This window comes from Ursus arctos, unplaced genomic scaffold, assembly GCF_023065955.2.
Source record: "Ursus arctos isolate Adak ecotype North America unplaced genomic scaffold, UrsArc2.0 scaffold_23, whole genome shotgun sequence".
Classification (NCBI taxonomy): Eukaryota; Metazoa; Chordata; class Mammalia; order Carnivora; family Ursidae; genus Ursus; species Ursus arctos.
The window spans coordinates 40,490,113-40,503,526 of NW_026622908.1; the positions used below are offsets into that span (position 1 = coordinate 40,490,113).

Sequence of the window (13,414 nt, forward strand, 5' to 3'; positions counted from 1 at the left end):
TCGCCGCGTGGACCCTGGCACCTGTCGGTCTCAAGACCCTGTCTTCTGTCTCAGGGCTGGGCCTAGAGAAACAAAGCTGGCCCGTCCTCTCGCCAGCCTGTTGCCAGGGCAGCCTTTCCCGAGGGGTTCTTTCCGTCCCATGCAGGGGGCTGTTGAGAAAAATGGGGACTAGGGTCGAGAAGGCCAAGGTGGAGGCGTGGCCATCCTGTGGGGACACAGGCTTGCCACAGAGGAGGCCTGGAGGAGGGTGTTGGGACGGCAGCAGCGCCTGTGGCCTGTGGTGATGATTCATCCGTCAGGCAGCTCAGTAGCTCTTCTCCGGAGAGGAGGAAGCAGCTGTAGCCATAGCCGTCTGGTCCTCACAGTAGGGCTCCCTACCTCAGCTTTTCCTGGATGCCCCGTGCAATTGCCCCATCCACTGGACGGGGAAGAAGGGGTGATGGCTTCAAGGAGAGGCAGGCTGTGCCAGAGCTCTGCCCGAGGCCCCGGCCTCAGAACCTGCAGGTGCTCCATCCCCTCGGACTCGGGCCCTGGGCCTGCCATCGCCTCCCAGGCCGGAGAGCAGCCCCTGTGCGAGCCCTCCCACCGTACCTGTGCGCACACGTGGGTTCACGTTTCCTGGAGGCACCCGTGTGGAAGTGGACAAGGTGAGCCTGTCAACCTATATTGTCCCTGCTGTGAGATCTTACTTCCATGAAGGTGAACACTGGCCGTGGGCCGGCAGGGGGAGCGCTGCCATGCAGGGGCTGAGGTCTGACCACACTGCCCTGTGCTTAGTGTAGACCATCCCGAGGTTAGAGGGACGGCCCTGAAGGAAAGCAACCAGGCTGAGAAGGGCCCGGAGGCTCTCGAGGAGTGTGGGCGCCACAGCCATGGGCCAAGGCGAGGGAGCAAAGCTGGAGCGGCCGCTGCCCTGGGGGACTGGGTCCGGCTGTCCTCCATGATGGCTTGTTCGCTCTGGGGCCCTGGAGCGGAAGAAGGCCCCGTGTCGCTGTGTGGTCTTGCCCTGGTACAGGAGTAGAGGGTTGCAGGGAGTAGGCCTGGGGGGTGGCCTCATCCACCCCTCCCCTTCCACCAGTTGTGACAAAGAGGTGGCCGTGCGGCTTCTTCAGCGGGATCTTCATGAGCCGGTGAGGGCCCGGCCAGCCAGGTCCAGGCACTGGATGGTGAAGGGCAGAGTATAGCCCTCCCAGATGGGCACAGCGTGAGTGCCCCCATCCCGGGAGTCCGGGCTGATGCCTGGGGAGTAGATTGAGAGGGGGACCAAAGAGGGGGCCTGCACTCTTGGGGCAGCCCGTGTCCGAATGGTGGATACAGGGAGTGGGAAGCAACAGGGCAAGTGGCTGGAAGGGTGTGGGGGTCCAGGGATGGGGCTGTCGGGTGCAGGGCCTTAGGGCCCTCTGGAGGCCTGGCTGAGAGATGGGGTATCGAGAACAATGAGAAAGAATAGGGGACTTGCCTGGACTACAGGATGGAGAAGAGGTCAGGGATCCCGTGGCTGAGAGAGAAACTCAGGGTTAGGAGTTGGGGGTCCAGGCTGGGGGTCACAGCAGGATAAGGGGCGAGGCTGGTGGCTTTGGTACACTGGTCCTCACTGGACCAGCGGAGCCATATGGCAGCAGCACACAGGCTTGGGTGGTCGCGTACCTGGCAGGAACGTTCAAGGTCTCTACCATGACCTGGGTCATCTTTTCCCTCTTGGCCTTGAGGTTGACTGGGGCCTCCACGAGCAGCACGGGATGCTCCTTTTGGCCCAGGCCCACCACCACACCCTGGGGAGACGGGGCGGAAGGCCTTGGGCATGCTTGGGGGGTGGTCCAGTAGCAGCTGCACCCCTCCTCTAGTCTCGGTGTACCCAACTCTATCACGGAGCCCGGAGCAGCTTGCAGACCTGACTGCCTGGCCCTACCAGGAGTCTCGTGGGCTGTCAGCTGTGGGGTGTGGGCAGCCCCTGCCACGCCAGCGCCACTGGACTTCACCAAGCCCGAGCAGCTGTTAGCACGGAGCATGTGAGCATGGCGATCTTATCCTCGTCACGCCTGGTTGCTGGCTGTGGGCTGCGGGCCGGAAGGGGTTAACCGCCACTTGGCTCCTGGTGGGGGGGGGGCAGGTGGTGGCTGGAACTTTCCAACCAGCTGCCACACCCCTGGCGTGCTGGGCAGGACAGCTGCATTCCACTGGGGAGAGCAGCACCCCTACCTCCGCACCCCCTTTTTGCTCTACACCTCCCTCCCCAAGCTGTGTCTGCTCCCCCCCCAGCTCCCCCCGAGTGTCTGGCGCCTGCTGACAGCTGTGCCCCAGGAAGAGCAGATGTCCCTCTGGGACTCTGCCTACACCCGCCCCAGTGACTCCCTGTTCTGCCTGGGCCGGGGCCAGCTTAGGTTTCCCAAGTCAGCTTTTGCCTTCTGGTGAGGCCAACCCCTCCTGCCCCTTTCTCCTGCTGTACTTTGCAGGAAAGCCCCCATTTTGCAGAAGGGGAACCCCTAAGGCCCGGGTAGGGAAAGGGCCATTCTCTAGGTAACCCAGCGAATTCGTTTTGGATCTGCACGCCCTTCTTGAGCCTTCCTCCTTCGGACGCTGGATCCTTCCTAAGACTCTACTTGGGCCTCTGCTGCCACCCCACCCTGGGGAGACAGTACCTCCAGGCCTATAGAGAGGCTGCTGTGGCTGCCCTCAGTGAGAACCCGGGGGTGGGCCCCTTCACCCGCAGCCCTCCCCTCTAACGGCCCCTGGTTCGGTGCCCAATGCCCTCCCCACATGCCAGGAGGAGAGTCTGGGCCAGGTTCTTACCGGCTCCGGGTTAGGGTTAGGTGCTCAGGGAGGTGGTGAACTCCAGAAGGCGTGCGGGGAGGGGGCATCTGAAGGGGTGATACATACAGCCCTGCACGCTAGGGTGCAGCCCCCTCCCCAGGCCTCGCCAGCTCCATGTTTGGACAGAGCAGCTGTTGGGCCGGCACCTTTAATAGCGTGCCAGACCTGAGGTGGGGGATACCCGGTGTTTCTGTAGCCCATGTATGGCCAATGGGGCCGGGGGCCGGCTCTGAGATGGGCCCCCAGTGTCTTCTCAGCCCATATATGACCATCAAGACCTTGGGGGCCTGGATTGTGAAGCTGGTTTCAGGAGTAGGGACCAGCGCCTCTCCCCATCCCTGAGACGTGGGATCTATTCCTACTGCCCCATTTGGGGGGAACAGTCTGGGCCCTGGGATCAGAACTAGGACCCAGGCTGGGACCTCTAGGCCTTACCCCATGGAGAGAGACACTTCCAACAATGTGAGGGTGTGCGTCCCCTCCCAGGTTTTTATCTATGTGTTATCTATCTCTCTAGATATTTCTTCTTTGTTTTACAAAAGCGAGATCATATCACACGTTTGTTTTCCTTGCTTTTTTCTTATCTGTTTTGAACTTTCTAAACTGAAGTGTAGCAGACATACAGAAATTTGCTAAGTCGTGAGTGTACAGCCACTCGGAATTATCACAGAGTGAGCACGATTTTGTCACCAGCACCCAGAAATCCCAGCAGGCCTCTCCCGACCCTGTGCCCTCCCACTTCCCCCCAGGATTCCCACTACCCTGTGCCCTCCCTCTTCCCCCCAGGATTCCCACTACCTGACATCTGCGCCCCTCCCCAGCAGCTTAGTCCTGCCTGCTGTGACCACACAGTCTGTGTTTCTGCAGATCTGCCTCTTCTGCCCCACATGATGTCTGGGGGAGCCATCCATGCTGTGGCTGTGGTTTGCTTGGGGTTTTGCTCTCTATACACTGTTTTGTTGGACCAGCGCACCACGTGGGTCTGTCCCTGGCTTGGGAGAGGGGTCCCTGGGGGGGCTGGGGCCAAAGCAGACATGTTGGCATGAATCTGAAAGTCAGACCTAAGTGCAAACCCTGCCCTGGGATGTGTAGACTCTGTTGCAGCACTTAAGCCCCACCTGCGTCTTCCTTGCTCTCTGTCTCTGAGAGACGCCGGTGGACCAGGGCAGAGCCCTGGAACGGAGCACAGATGGACCCGCTCCACAAAACTCTGCTCCTTTGCCTCCAGCCAGCGGTCAAGAAGGTGAATGTGTGGTTCCGCAGGGAGTAACCCAGGGAACCACAGAAAGTCTCCTCCTAAATTGTCTCTGGGCCTCTGGCCTGGCTGGGCTCTAATCTGGGCATTATTACTTTGTTTGTAGGACAAAGGCTTGACAAAGCCAGTAGGGCAGGAGGGAGGTCCCTGCCCCTTCCTTCTCTCAATGGCAGACAGCCATTAGTGTCTGATGCCCCTAGGCTGTGCCTCTTGGAGTGGAGGTGGTGGAGGAAAGTTTAAAAGCGTCTGTCCTGGGCTGTTTGCCAAGGCCCAGGGCGGGGTGAGGGAAAGGGGCCTGGTAGCCGGGGGGTGGGCCTGGGCTGAGACTACTGGACATTAACAGTTGTTACAAAGGGGTGAAGAAGGTAGGGAGGAGTGCAGAAGGCTCCTGGGTAGGCTCGGGGCCTGGGAGCCCATCCCTCCAGAAGTTCAGGCACAGTCTGCACTTCAGGGACTTACGTGAGCCCCCCCACCACTCCCTGCCCCCATGGGGCTGAGGTTTCTCCTCTACAGCTCCTGTTTTCCCAGCCTCTTTGATGCGGGCAGGCTGGGGGCAGGCTTGGGGTGGGGGTCCCACATAACCAGCCAAGAGGGTCCTTGGCTTCACGCAGGATAGAAATCAAACATGAGCCAGAGAAGTTGGAAACAGTTTACTGAGTAGTGTAAGTGACAGGTAGAGACCAGCAGATGGAGTGTCTGGGAGACTTGGAAAGGAGAGTAAGTGTTGGCATAGCTGGGGATAGGAATTTATATTGGAGTACGTGTTCCTTCAGGAATCCAGGGTAGGGTCCGATCAGAGGCTAGTGGCAGGCAAACAGTAGGTGTTATCCCATAAATGACGAAAGCTAAGGGTATTGATGCCAGTGTCAGCCAAGGTTTGTTGGAAGCTAATGGCCTGGAACGTGTTTGGGATCTGGCTCTTAGGTGTTACCAGGTGTTTTGGACCTAGGACAAAACAGAGAATGATTAACTTTCTTGTTTCTCCCTTGAAGTGGGAACATGGCTTCTTGGGCTTACTCAGAAATGGGGCCTAGCAGAAAAAGAAAAACAGCAGAGACTGAGCCATTCTATGTTTTTTCTAATATATATATTTTCAGTAAACGCTACACCCAACATGGGGCTTGAACTCACAAACCTGGTATCAAGAGTTGCATGCTCTGCTGAGCCAGCCAGACACCCAAGATAGAGCTGTTCTAAAATGAAGTCCCTTGGGGCGCCTGGGTGGCTCAGTTAGTTGGGCGCCTGCCTTTGGCTCAGGCTGTGGTCTTGGGATCCTGGGATTGAGCCCTGAGTGAGGCTCCCTGCTCAGCGGACAGTCTGCTTCTCCCTCTCCCTTTGAGCCCCCCCCACCCCACTCATGCTCTCTGTCTTGATCCTTTCTTAAATAAGTAAGTAAATAAATAAATATTAACAAATAAAATAAAAGTCCCTTGCAAAAAATAAAATTAATTAAAAAAATAAAATAAAATGGAGTCCCTTCAATTTCCCTACCTCATCATCTTGCCATCTCACCCTACCCCACCCCCACCCTCTGCCACAGTCTTTGATGCTGTTGACCACGATGTCCAAACTGGAACTTCTGGAAACACCCTCTGCAGTAGCTTGTGTGACGGTTAGAAGCATGGGTTTTAGAGCAGATAGACCTGCCCTGGAATCCTGGCTATGCAGCCTTGTAGCTGCACTACCTGGAGCAGATCATCCAGCTCTCTAAGCTATTTCCTCATTTGTTAAAAATAAATAAAAATAAAAATAATAGCAATTCCCTCATGACATTGTTGTGAAGATGGAATGAAATTGTTGCAGATAAGACCTGGCTCAGTGGCTGGCCCCTCACCCTCTTTCCGTTTGAATACTGTTCAGTCTCCTGCAATGCCTAAATGTTTTCAGAGTGATGTGTGACAGGCTCTTTGGGGACAGTGGTGAACCAGACACGTGCTCTGCCCTTGTGGCCCCCAGTCTAGGGATGGAGACTGACCCTGTGAGTAGTGCTAAACGGGCTGCTGGGCACAAAGGTGGAAAAGGCTTCCTGATGGAGGGCTTCCCTGCCACTTTCTATCACATCATAGCACTTTGGATAGCTTCTCATTAAGTGCTTGTTTATTGTCCGTCCCTTCCCTCTGGAATGTCAGTTCTGTGATAAAGGAGTCTTTGTCCACCTTGTCTGGAACAGTTCCTAGCATAAGGTAGGGGCTAGTAAATATTTGTGGGATAAAGTAAAGTATCAGTAAGCGGAGGCCTGGAAGTAGGATGTGAAAGATAAAGCCTAGGTAAGTGAAAAGTGTTCTGGGTACAGCATAAGCTACAAAGAAGCAAAAGGCTTGGGGGTGGGGAGGATCAAGGAGCCGGGTGGAAGGTGTGGAGTAAGTAGAGATGAGGCTGGAGATTGACATCCAGGAATTGGGATTTTGTCTTAAACAGTGGGGAGCCATTGAAGGGTTTTTTTGTTTTTGTTTTAAGATTTTATTTATTTATTTGAGAGCGAGAGACAGCGAGAGAGAGCACAAGCAGGGAGGAGAGGGAGAAGCAGGCTCGATCCGAGGACCGTGAGATCATGACCTGAGCCAAAGGCAGATGCTTAATCGACTGAGCCACCCAGACCACTGAAGGTTTTTTTAAGTAGGTGTATGACTTGGTTAGATTTATGTTTAAAAAAGAAGGAAAGAAGGGAGGGAGCCAAGAAGGAAAGAAGAAAGGAAGGGGATGAGACGCCTGCTGCTACTGCATGGAGACTGGAATTGGAAAGGGTAACATTAATAAGAATTCAATTATAAGGTTAGTGCCAGGCGTTGGTTCCGGCCAGAAATAACGCAAGCCTGGCGGTGAAGGAGGATTTCTGAATAGAGAGATTTAAGAATATGAATGGAGGGAGGAGTCAAGAATGCCGTCTCGCTTCTGGCTTATGTGATTGGGTGGCTCTAGACGTCACTTAAGAAGATAGGCCGCGCTGGAGGCGGGGCATAACTAAAAGAAACGCCCCCTTCATGTCCCGCCCGTCGGTGGTGGGATGGCGTCGATTGGCTCTTTCGAGGAACGCGCCAAAAACTGACGGGGGAGGGCAGGAGGTGTGTCCTTGCGTCATTTCCGGGAGACTTCCGGGACGCCTTTTCTCGGCCTCCCCGGCGCCGGAATTTCCGGCTGGCATCGCCATTTTGACTTCCCGACCTTGGGCTCTTGCTGGCCACTGTCTGTAGTCCTTCCGTGCGGTCATGTCTTTGCCGGCGGCGCAGCTGTTGAGGGGCCTGACAGGTCTCACCCGGAGGCTCCCCGTGCAGCGTGCCCAGATCCATTCCAAGCCTCCGCGGGAGGAGCTCGGGACCATGGTGAGGAGTGGGGCGGGAAGGGCACAGGAGATGCAGCGGGCCAGACTGCGGTCCTACGGCGAGTTCGGAGGCCGGTCTGGCGCGCTGGACCTCGGCGGCCCTGAGAGTGCCCTGCACCTCGCGGCCCGCAGCCTAGCGGGAGGCGGCAGTGCTGGCTTGGGCGTCTCTGGAGGGCGCGAACGAGAGGGACAGTGCCCGGGCTTCAGTCGGGGCCCAGTCAACCCCAGGATCTCGGGTCAGATCCTGCCAGTCCCATTCCTGTCGCTTACACGTTGTGCAGCTTCGAGCCTTTAGCCCTCTCTCTAACCCTGTTTTCTCATCGGTTCATTGGGTGGGGGGGGTGACGACTGTCAGCGACAATAATGGTTGTTGCCGCTGTTCATTATTAGGGAAGGTGGGTCTTGGTAATTTCCAGAAATGTGGGAGAGTTTAACGCTTAATGACTTTCACCTGTTTGGCGCTTTTATGCATTTGCCTCCAAGGCCGAACTCGGCCTTGAGTGCCAGTCGTGAGAATCCAAGTCAGCGGGCCCCAGTTAGGAGCAGAGCCTGAAGAGCGCTGTGATTGAGGAAATGGTGGTGCTCCTAATTGCAGCTGGCATCTGCTGAGTGCCTCCTGCGTGCTGGGCACTACCAAGGCTGCCACACTGGTCCCTGGGACCCTGAGAACAAAGGGCCATCATCTCTAATTCGTGGGTGAGGGATCCGAAATTTAGGAGCACTGTATTCACTCGTCAGAAGTCAAACCTTCAGTAGCAAAGAAGTAATTTGAACTCCAGTCTAACTCCCAAGTTGTACTGTGATCTTAACTGCTCTCAGGAATATGGACGTGGCTGTGAAAAGTCTTTTACCCCAAGCCTCAAAGGCTGAATAGCAGTCCTGGAAAGGAGATGGGAAGAGAGGGGTTCTTTTGGTTTTTTGTTTGCTTAAGATTTTATTTTTAAGTAATCTCTACACCCAGTGTGGGGCTCACAACCCTGAGATCAGGAGCTGCATGCTCCACTGACTGAGCCAGCCAGGCGCCCCTAAAAGGGGGGTTTTTAAGGCAAAGAAGGGGAGGTGCATTTTACCTTTTTACCTCCTCATCCAGTGCAAGGTTTCTGGATCCCAGCAGACCAAGCCGGTTTAAATCCTCATTCCCGTCCCTTCACTTTGTCATCTCATGGTGGATTTCTCTGTGGATCCTAACCCAGGCTGGTCCCCACCACCATATCTGACCCTTTACCTCAAGCCCTAGAGTGGGCCTTGGATCTGCTGTGTCCCTCCTCTGGAGCCTGAATCCTGACTCCCCTGAAAAGGGCTTTCTGCTGCCTGGGGAGACTGCTCAGACTACGGGAAGCCTGGGGGGAATCCTTATTCTGTGGGCTCCTTCTTTCTTGTGCTCTGTAGGATGTCGCTGTTGGGCTCACCTCCTGCTTCCTGTGTTTCCTCCTGCCATCGGGCTGGGTCCTGTCACATCTGGAGAGCTACAAGAAGCGGGAGTGAAGGGAGCTGTCCTGTCCCTCACCCTATGACCCGACCACCCCTGGCCTCTTCCTGATCATGTCTGCTACATTCCCGGCCGGCCTCCCCCGGATCAAGTCCTTCAATTACAGTGACCTCTTCTGCAGCATGACCTCTCAGTTTCTCCATGGTGACGTCCTGGGACCACATATATTGGTTTATAAGGCTCTGCTCAGTAGGGCCCTCCTTGTAACAATAAAGTCTATTTAAACCTTGCTTCAGAAACTCATCGTGTCTTCGGCCTGGGCTCCTGCCTCCACACTTCGGCTGAGGATGGTGTTGGGCGGGGGTGTGGAGAAGAGGGCCTGGCCAGCTGCACGTCCCTGCTGGCTGGCTGTCCTGTGGTAGGTCGTGCATGCTCAGCTGTGCTCGCTGCCTGGGAGTGGTGCTTCCTTTGCATGCTTTCCTGTGTTTGAATGTCTTTTGGCTTTTTGGGGAAACAAATGCTGTTGTCACTGGGCAGCCTCTCTCGCTCATCCCATCGGGCTCCCTTGGTGGTGCCAAGCTCAGGGCCGTGCTGTGCATGCGTCTGTGTCTGCCTTTCTCGCTGGGGCCGGCTCTGCAGCTGGAAGCCCTCTCTAGGGGGCCAGCCTCCCCTTTGCTCCTCGGTTGTGAGCTCCAGCCATTTCTCAGGAGCTGCTTGTCCTTCCTAGATGGAGGGTGGGGCGCTTCATAATGTCTTGCTTTTTCGTGTCAGCCGCAGGGCCCCTTTTAGGACTATATCCACAAATGCGTATGGACTGACTGGCTTCTGTGTGCTCCCTGCCTGCTTCCCTGCCTCCTCCCTTTCTTGGCTTGGGGCATTTGCCGCTCCTCCACTCCCAGGGCCCTTCCTCAGTGATCCTGGGGAGGCTGGGGGTGTCTCCCTGGCGGGGATGATGCATGGGAAGTGCTCCATGCTGAGCTGGATGTGGGTGTGGATTCTGGGAAGAATGCTCAGAGCTGTTGGCCCCACCTTTGGAGGAGGACACAGCTCCGCTGGGGTGACAGGAGTGATTCCCGAACAGCTAGAGGTTCGGTGTCCCTGTGGAGCTGAGGCGCTATGGTGTGGCTGACTGCAGGCCCCAGTGTCAGCACACATCCCCCAGCCCCTCTGCTGCAGGGCTTGTATTTCCTGGCTTCGGGTAACAGAAGCTGAAGGTGGATCCTGCCCTCCTTCCCTTGGTCTAGTCTTTCCTGGCCTTTTCGTGTGGCGTCTGCTGATGCCTGTGAGCCCGCATTTTGCCCATGGGTCCTAGTACCCAACTCCTGCCCGTGGCTGCTTCCCTGAGGGGTAGGGAGTTGGTTGCCTGCCTCCTAAAAGGCTTTCCTTCCACGAAAACCAGCCTTTGTGTCTGGGCCTAAAGGGACAGGGCCTAGAGTGCCGGGAGGTTGTGCGGGTTGGGCCGTTGGCCAGGGGAGAGGGGAGCCCATGTAGGATCCGAAGGGCCAGGCAGGGTTAGCTGAGCAAGGGGCATCCACCGGTCACCGGCAGGTACCTCAAGAGCCCTTTTCTCGGGGGAAGGGGCCTCCTGGCGCTGTCCTCCCAAACAACAGGGGGCTTCTGTCTCACGCCTCACTCTGGGAGGCTCTCCTGCTCACGCTTCCTGAGCAGAGCGCTCCGAGCTGCTTGGCTCCTGGTTGGCTCAGGTTTGTTGTGAAACAAGAATGCGACACCAGAAGAGCGTTTCTATGGTAACTCCACTGCCCCACAAGGCTTCGTATTGGCTGTTCCCCATTTTTATGCCCCCGGAGCCCAGAGGGACACAGTGGTCCCCCTGTCCCAGGACAACGACTCCAGCCCAAAGCTGTGCATCTCGAGCCACTGCTCAGGTTGGTGGGAAGCCGGTGCTCAGGGCAAGTCCTTCAGGGTCCTGGTCTGAGAAAGCGAGCCCATCAGCAACTCTGACTCTTTCTATCCCCCAGCTTGCTGGGTCCTGCAGCACATGTGGGGCTGGATGAGAGAGTACGGAGTGCAAATCACCCGTCACGCTTGAACCCTGTCCTCCCCTTTGTCCTCAGTGTGGCCACTAGGTTTGACATCTGGTCACCTTTCAGTGTCCCTATCTCATTCCTAACCAAATTGGGGCCCTGGGTCCATTCCCTGCAGAGAAAACAAGGCTCCTTGTACTCCCAGATAGTCTTAATCAGTCCGTGCTGTGGGTGTCTGCCAGATCCCGAGTCTGGAGGCGTAGGTGTCTGTCCAGGAGTGCGCACGGGGCCCGGGGAGGCTGTAGTCATGGTAGATGCTAGAATGTCAAGAAAAGTGTAGAGTCAGGAGGCCTGGGTTTGAGGCTTGGCTTGGCCATTTCTTACATGACCTTGAGCAAGTCATCGCCTTTCTGAGCCTCCATTTTCGTGATTGTGAAGTGACAGCGATGGGGCAGGCAGAATAACGCCCCCTCAGAGATGTCCATGTCCTCATCCTTGGACTTGGCAGATGTGATTCATGGTAGGCATGTTGAAGTGGAAGATGATCCGGTCGGCCCAATGTAATCACCGGAGTCCTTACGGTGGACAAGAGCCGGTGAGGAGTATCTCAGAGATGCCCCTGAGACGGACTCTGCCTACGGCTGCTGGCTTTGAAGATCGTGAAAATGGGCATGAGTTAAGAGATGCAGTGGCCTCTGGAGGCTGGGGACAGCCCTCAGTGTACAGCCAGCATGAACATGGGGACCTCAGGCCTACAGCTGCAGGGAACTGGCTCAGCCAACAGCCTGCATGAGTAGAAGCGGTTCTCAGAGCTTCCTGAAGGGAACGCAGCCTGCAGATACCTTGATTTTAGTCTGGTGAAACCCATAGCAGAACTCTGACCTCAACAACTGTAAAAGTACACATTCGTGTTGTTTTAAGCCACTAGATTGCTGGTGATTTGTATGGCAGCAACAAGGAAACCCCCGCGTTGTTCTCCCCCGGCTATGAGGCTCTCGGGAGGGGCTGGCTCCGGTGGATTGGATCTTCCACAGACAGAAGTCAACTGGAATGTGAGACGTTTACAGAAGGACAGTGCCCCGGTGAGGAGTGAGGGTGTTGTGGGTCTGGGCGGAGGGCAGTGGGGGGCTGTCCCTTTGGCCATCTCCAGCCTTTCTCCACTTGCTGTCCGCCTCAGGCGGCCTGGACCCTGCAGGCAAGTATCAACCCAGCCAGCCTCCTCAAACTGTAGCCCCCGTTCAGCCTCACCAGCCTGGCCTCTGCACCAACAAATCCTCTCTAGACCATGGTTTGGGAGCGGGCTGCCTGTGGACCATCTTGGGTTCCTGTGGCAAGAGCTTCCGAGGTTCACCTGGGGGCTGGCATGCCCCAACTCCTCCCGTCTGGGCGGATGCCTGACTCCCAAGCCTGCCCTGGGAAGGACTGCCAGGCCCTCGTCTTTGGCCCACCTTGAAGGCTTCTGGAAAGCTCTCTCCTGCAGCCTCTGTGCTGTTCGTAAACTTACCTCTGGGGCTGAGCTCTGAGTCTGAGTCCTGGTATGGAGTCTCTTCCCCTCCACCTCAGAGTCCTTCAGACAGGAAGTGGCGTGTGCCCGCAGGGCTGCGAGGAGGCATTTGTCATGTCAGTGCAATGGGCAGTGAAGCCCTCTGCTGCCTGCCCGCTTTGTGACTGTATTCAGCGGCAGTCGGAACCCAAGTGCCAGCGCTATTTCATCTCGAGGCTCACGGTCAGGGCCAGCAGCGCTGCACTGTTCCTGGGAGGCAAATTGGAGGCAGAGGGAAATGCCTGGCGCTCTGCCAGTGACCCCTGACAAACGTGTAGTGGGATTTCAGATGCTTCAGGATGGAGAATCAAAACCCTATAGGGCGCCTGGGTGGCACAGCGGTTAAGCGTCTGTTAAGCGTCTGCCTTCGGCTCAGGGCGTGATCCCAGCGTTACGGGATCGAGCCCCACATCGGGCTCCTCCGCTATGAGCCTGATTCTTCCTCTCCCACTCCCCCTGCTTGTGTTCCCTCTCTCGCTGGCTGTCTCTATCTCTGTCGAATAAATAAATAAAATCTTAAAAAAAAAAAAACACCGTAAAATGGTAAAAATAATAGAAGCGATAGAATGAGGGTAAAAGAACAGTTATTAACTGCCAAATAAGTCAGCATACAGAAGATCAGGGCAAAAGACGACCATGCTGGGCTGGATTAAGAGCCAAAGCCTCCCTCTGGCCGTTTCCTTCCTTTTTTTTTTTTTTTTTTTTTTTAAGATTTTAAAGGTTTTTTGTTTTTGTTTTTTAAAGATTTTATTTATTTAATTCTGAGAGAGAGAGCACGTGAGCACGAGCAGGGGGAGGGGCAGAGGCAGAGGGAGAAGCAGACTCCCTACTGAGTAGGGAGCCCCAAGCCAGCCTCAATCCCAGGACCCTGGGTTCAGGACCTGAGCCAAAGGCAGACGCTTAACCGACTGAGCCACCCAGGTGCCCCGTTTTTAAGATTTTATTTTTAAGTAATTTACACCCGACATGGGGCTCAAAGCCTCGACCCCGAGATCAAGAATCGTACTTTCCACCAACTGAGTCCGCCAGTGGCCCCTCCTTCCCATTCTGCCTAAGAGGGGAAGGGCTGGGG

The 13,414-nt window shown here is 56.0% G+C and overlaps 1 protein-coding gene across 1 annotated transcript; it reads left to right on the forward strand.

The window, feature by feature from the left end:
• Positions 1 to 7,192: 7,192 nt before the first annotated feature.
• LOC113244192 (cytochrome c oxidase subunit 8A, mitochondrial) lies at positions 7,193 to 9,104 on the forward strand. Its single transcript, XM_026483389.4, has 2 exons — positions 7,193 to 7,386; positions 8,775 to 9,104. Exons 1-2 carry the CDS (start codon positions 7,273 to 7,275, stop codon positions 8,868 to 8,870), a joined length of 210 nt encoding a protein of 69 aa, XP_026339174.1. The 5' UTR covers positions 7,193 to 7,272; the 3' UTR covers positions 8,871 to 9,104.
• Positions 9,105 to 13,414: the final 4,310 nt, after the last annotated feature.

Bases quoted from the DNA above. Each gene is read 5' to 3' on its own strand.
- LOC113244192 (XM_026483389.4), top strand. From the start codon at position 7,273: ATGTCTTTGCCGGCGGCGCAGCTGTTGAGGGGCCTGACAGGTCTCACC. The intron at 7,387-8,774 runs GTGAGGAGTGGG...TGTGCTCTGTAG, and splicing joins GGGAGGAGCTCGGGACCATG to GATGTCGCTGTTGGGCTCAC.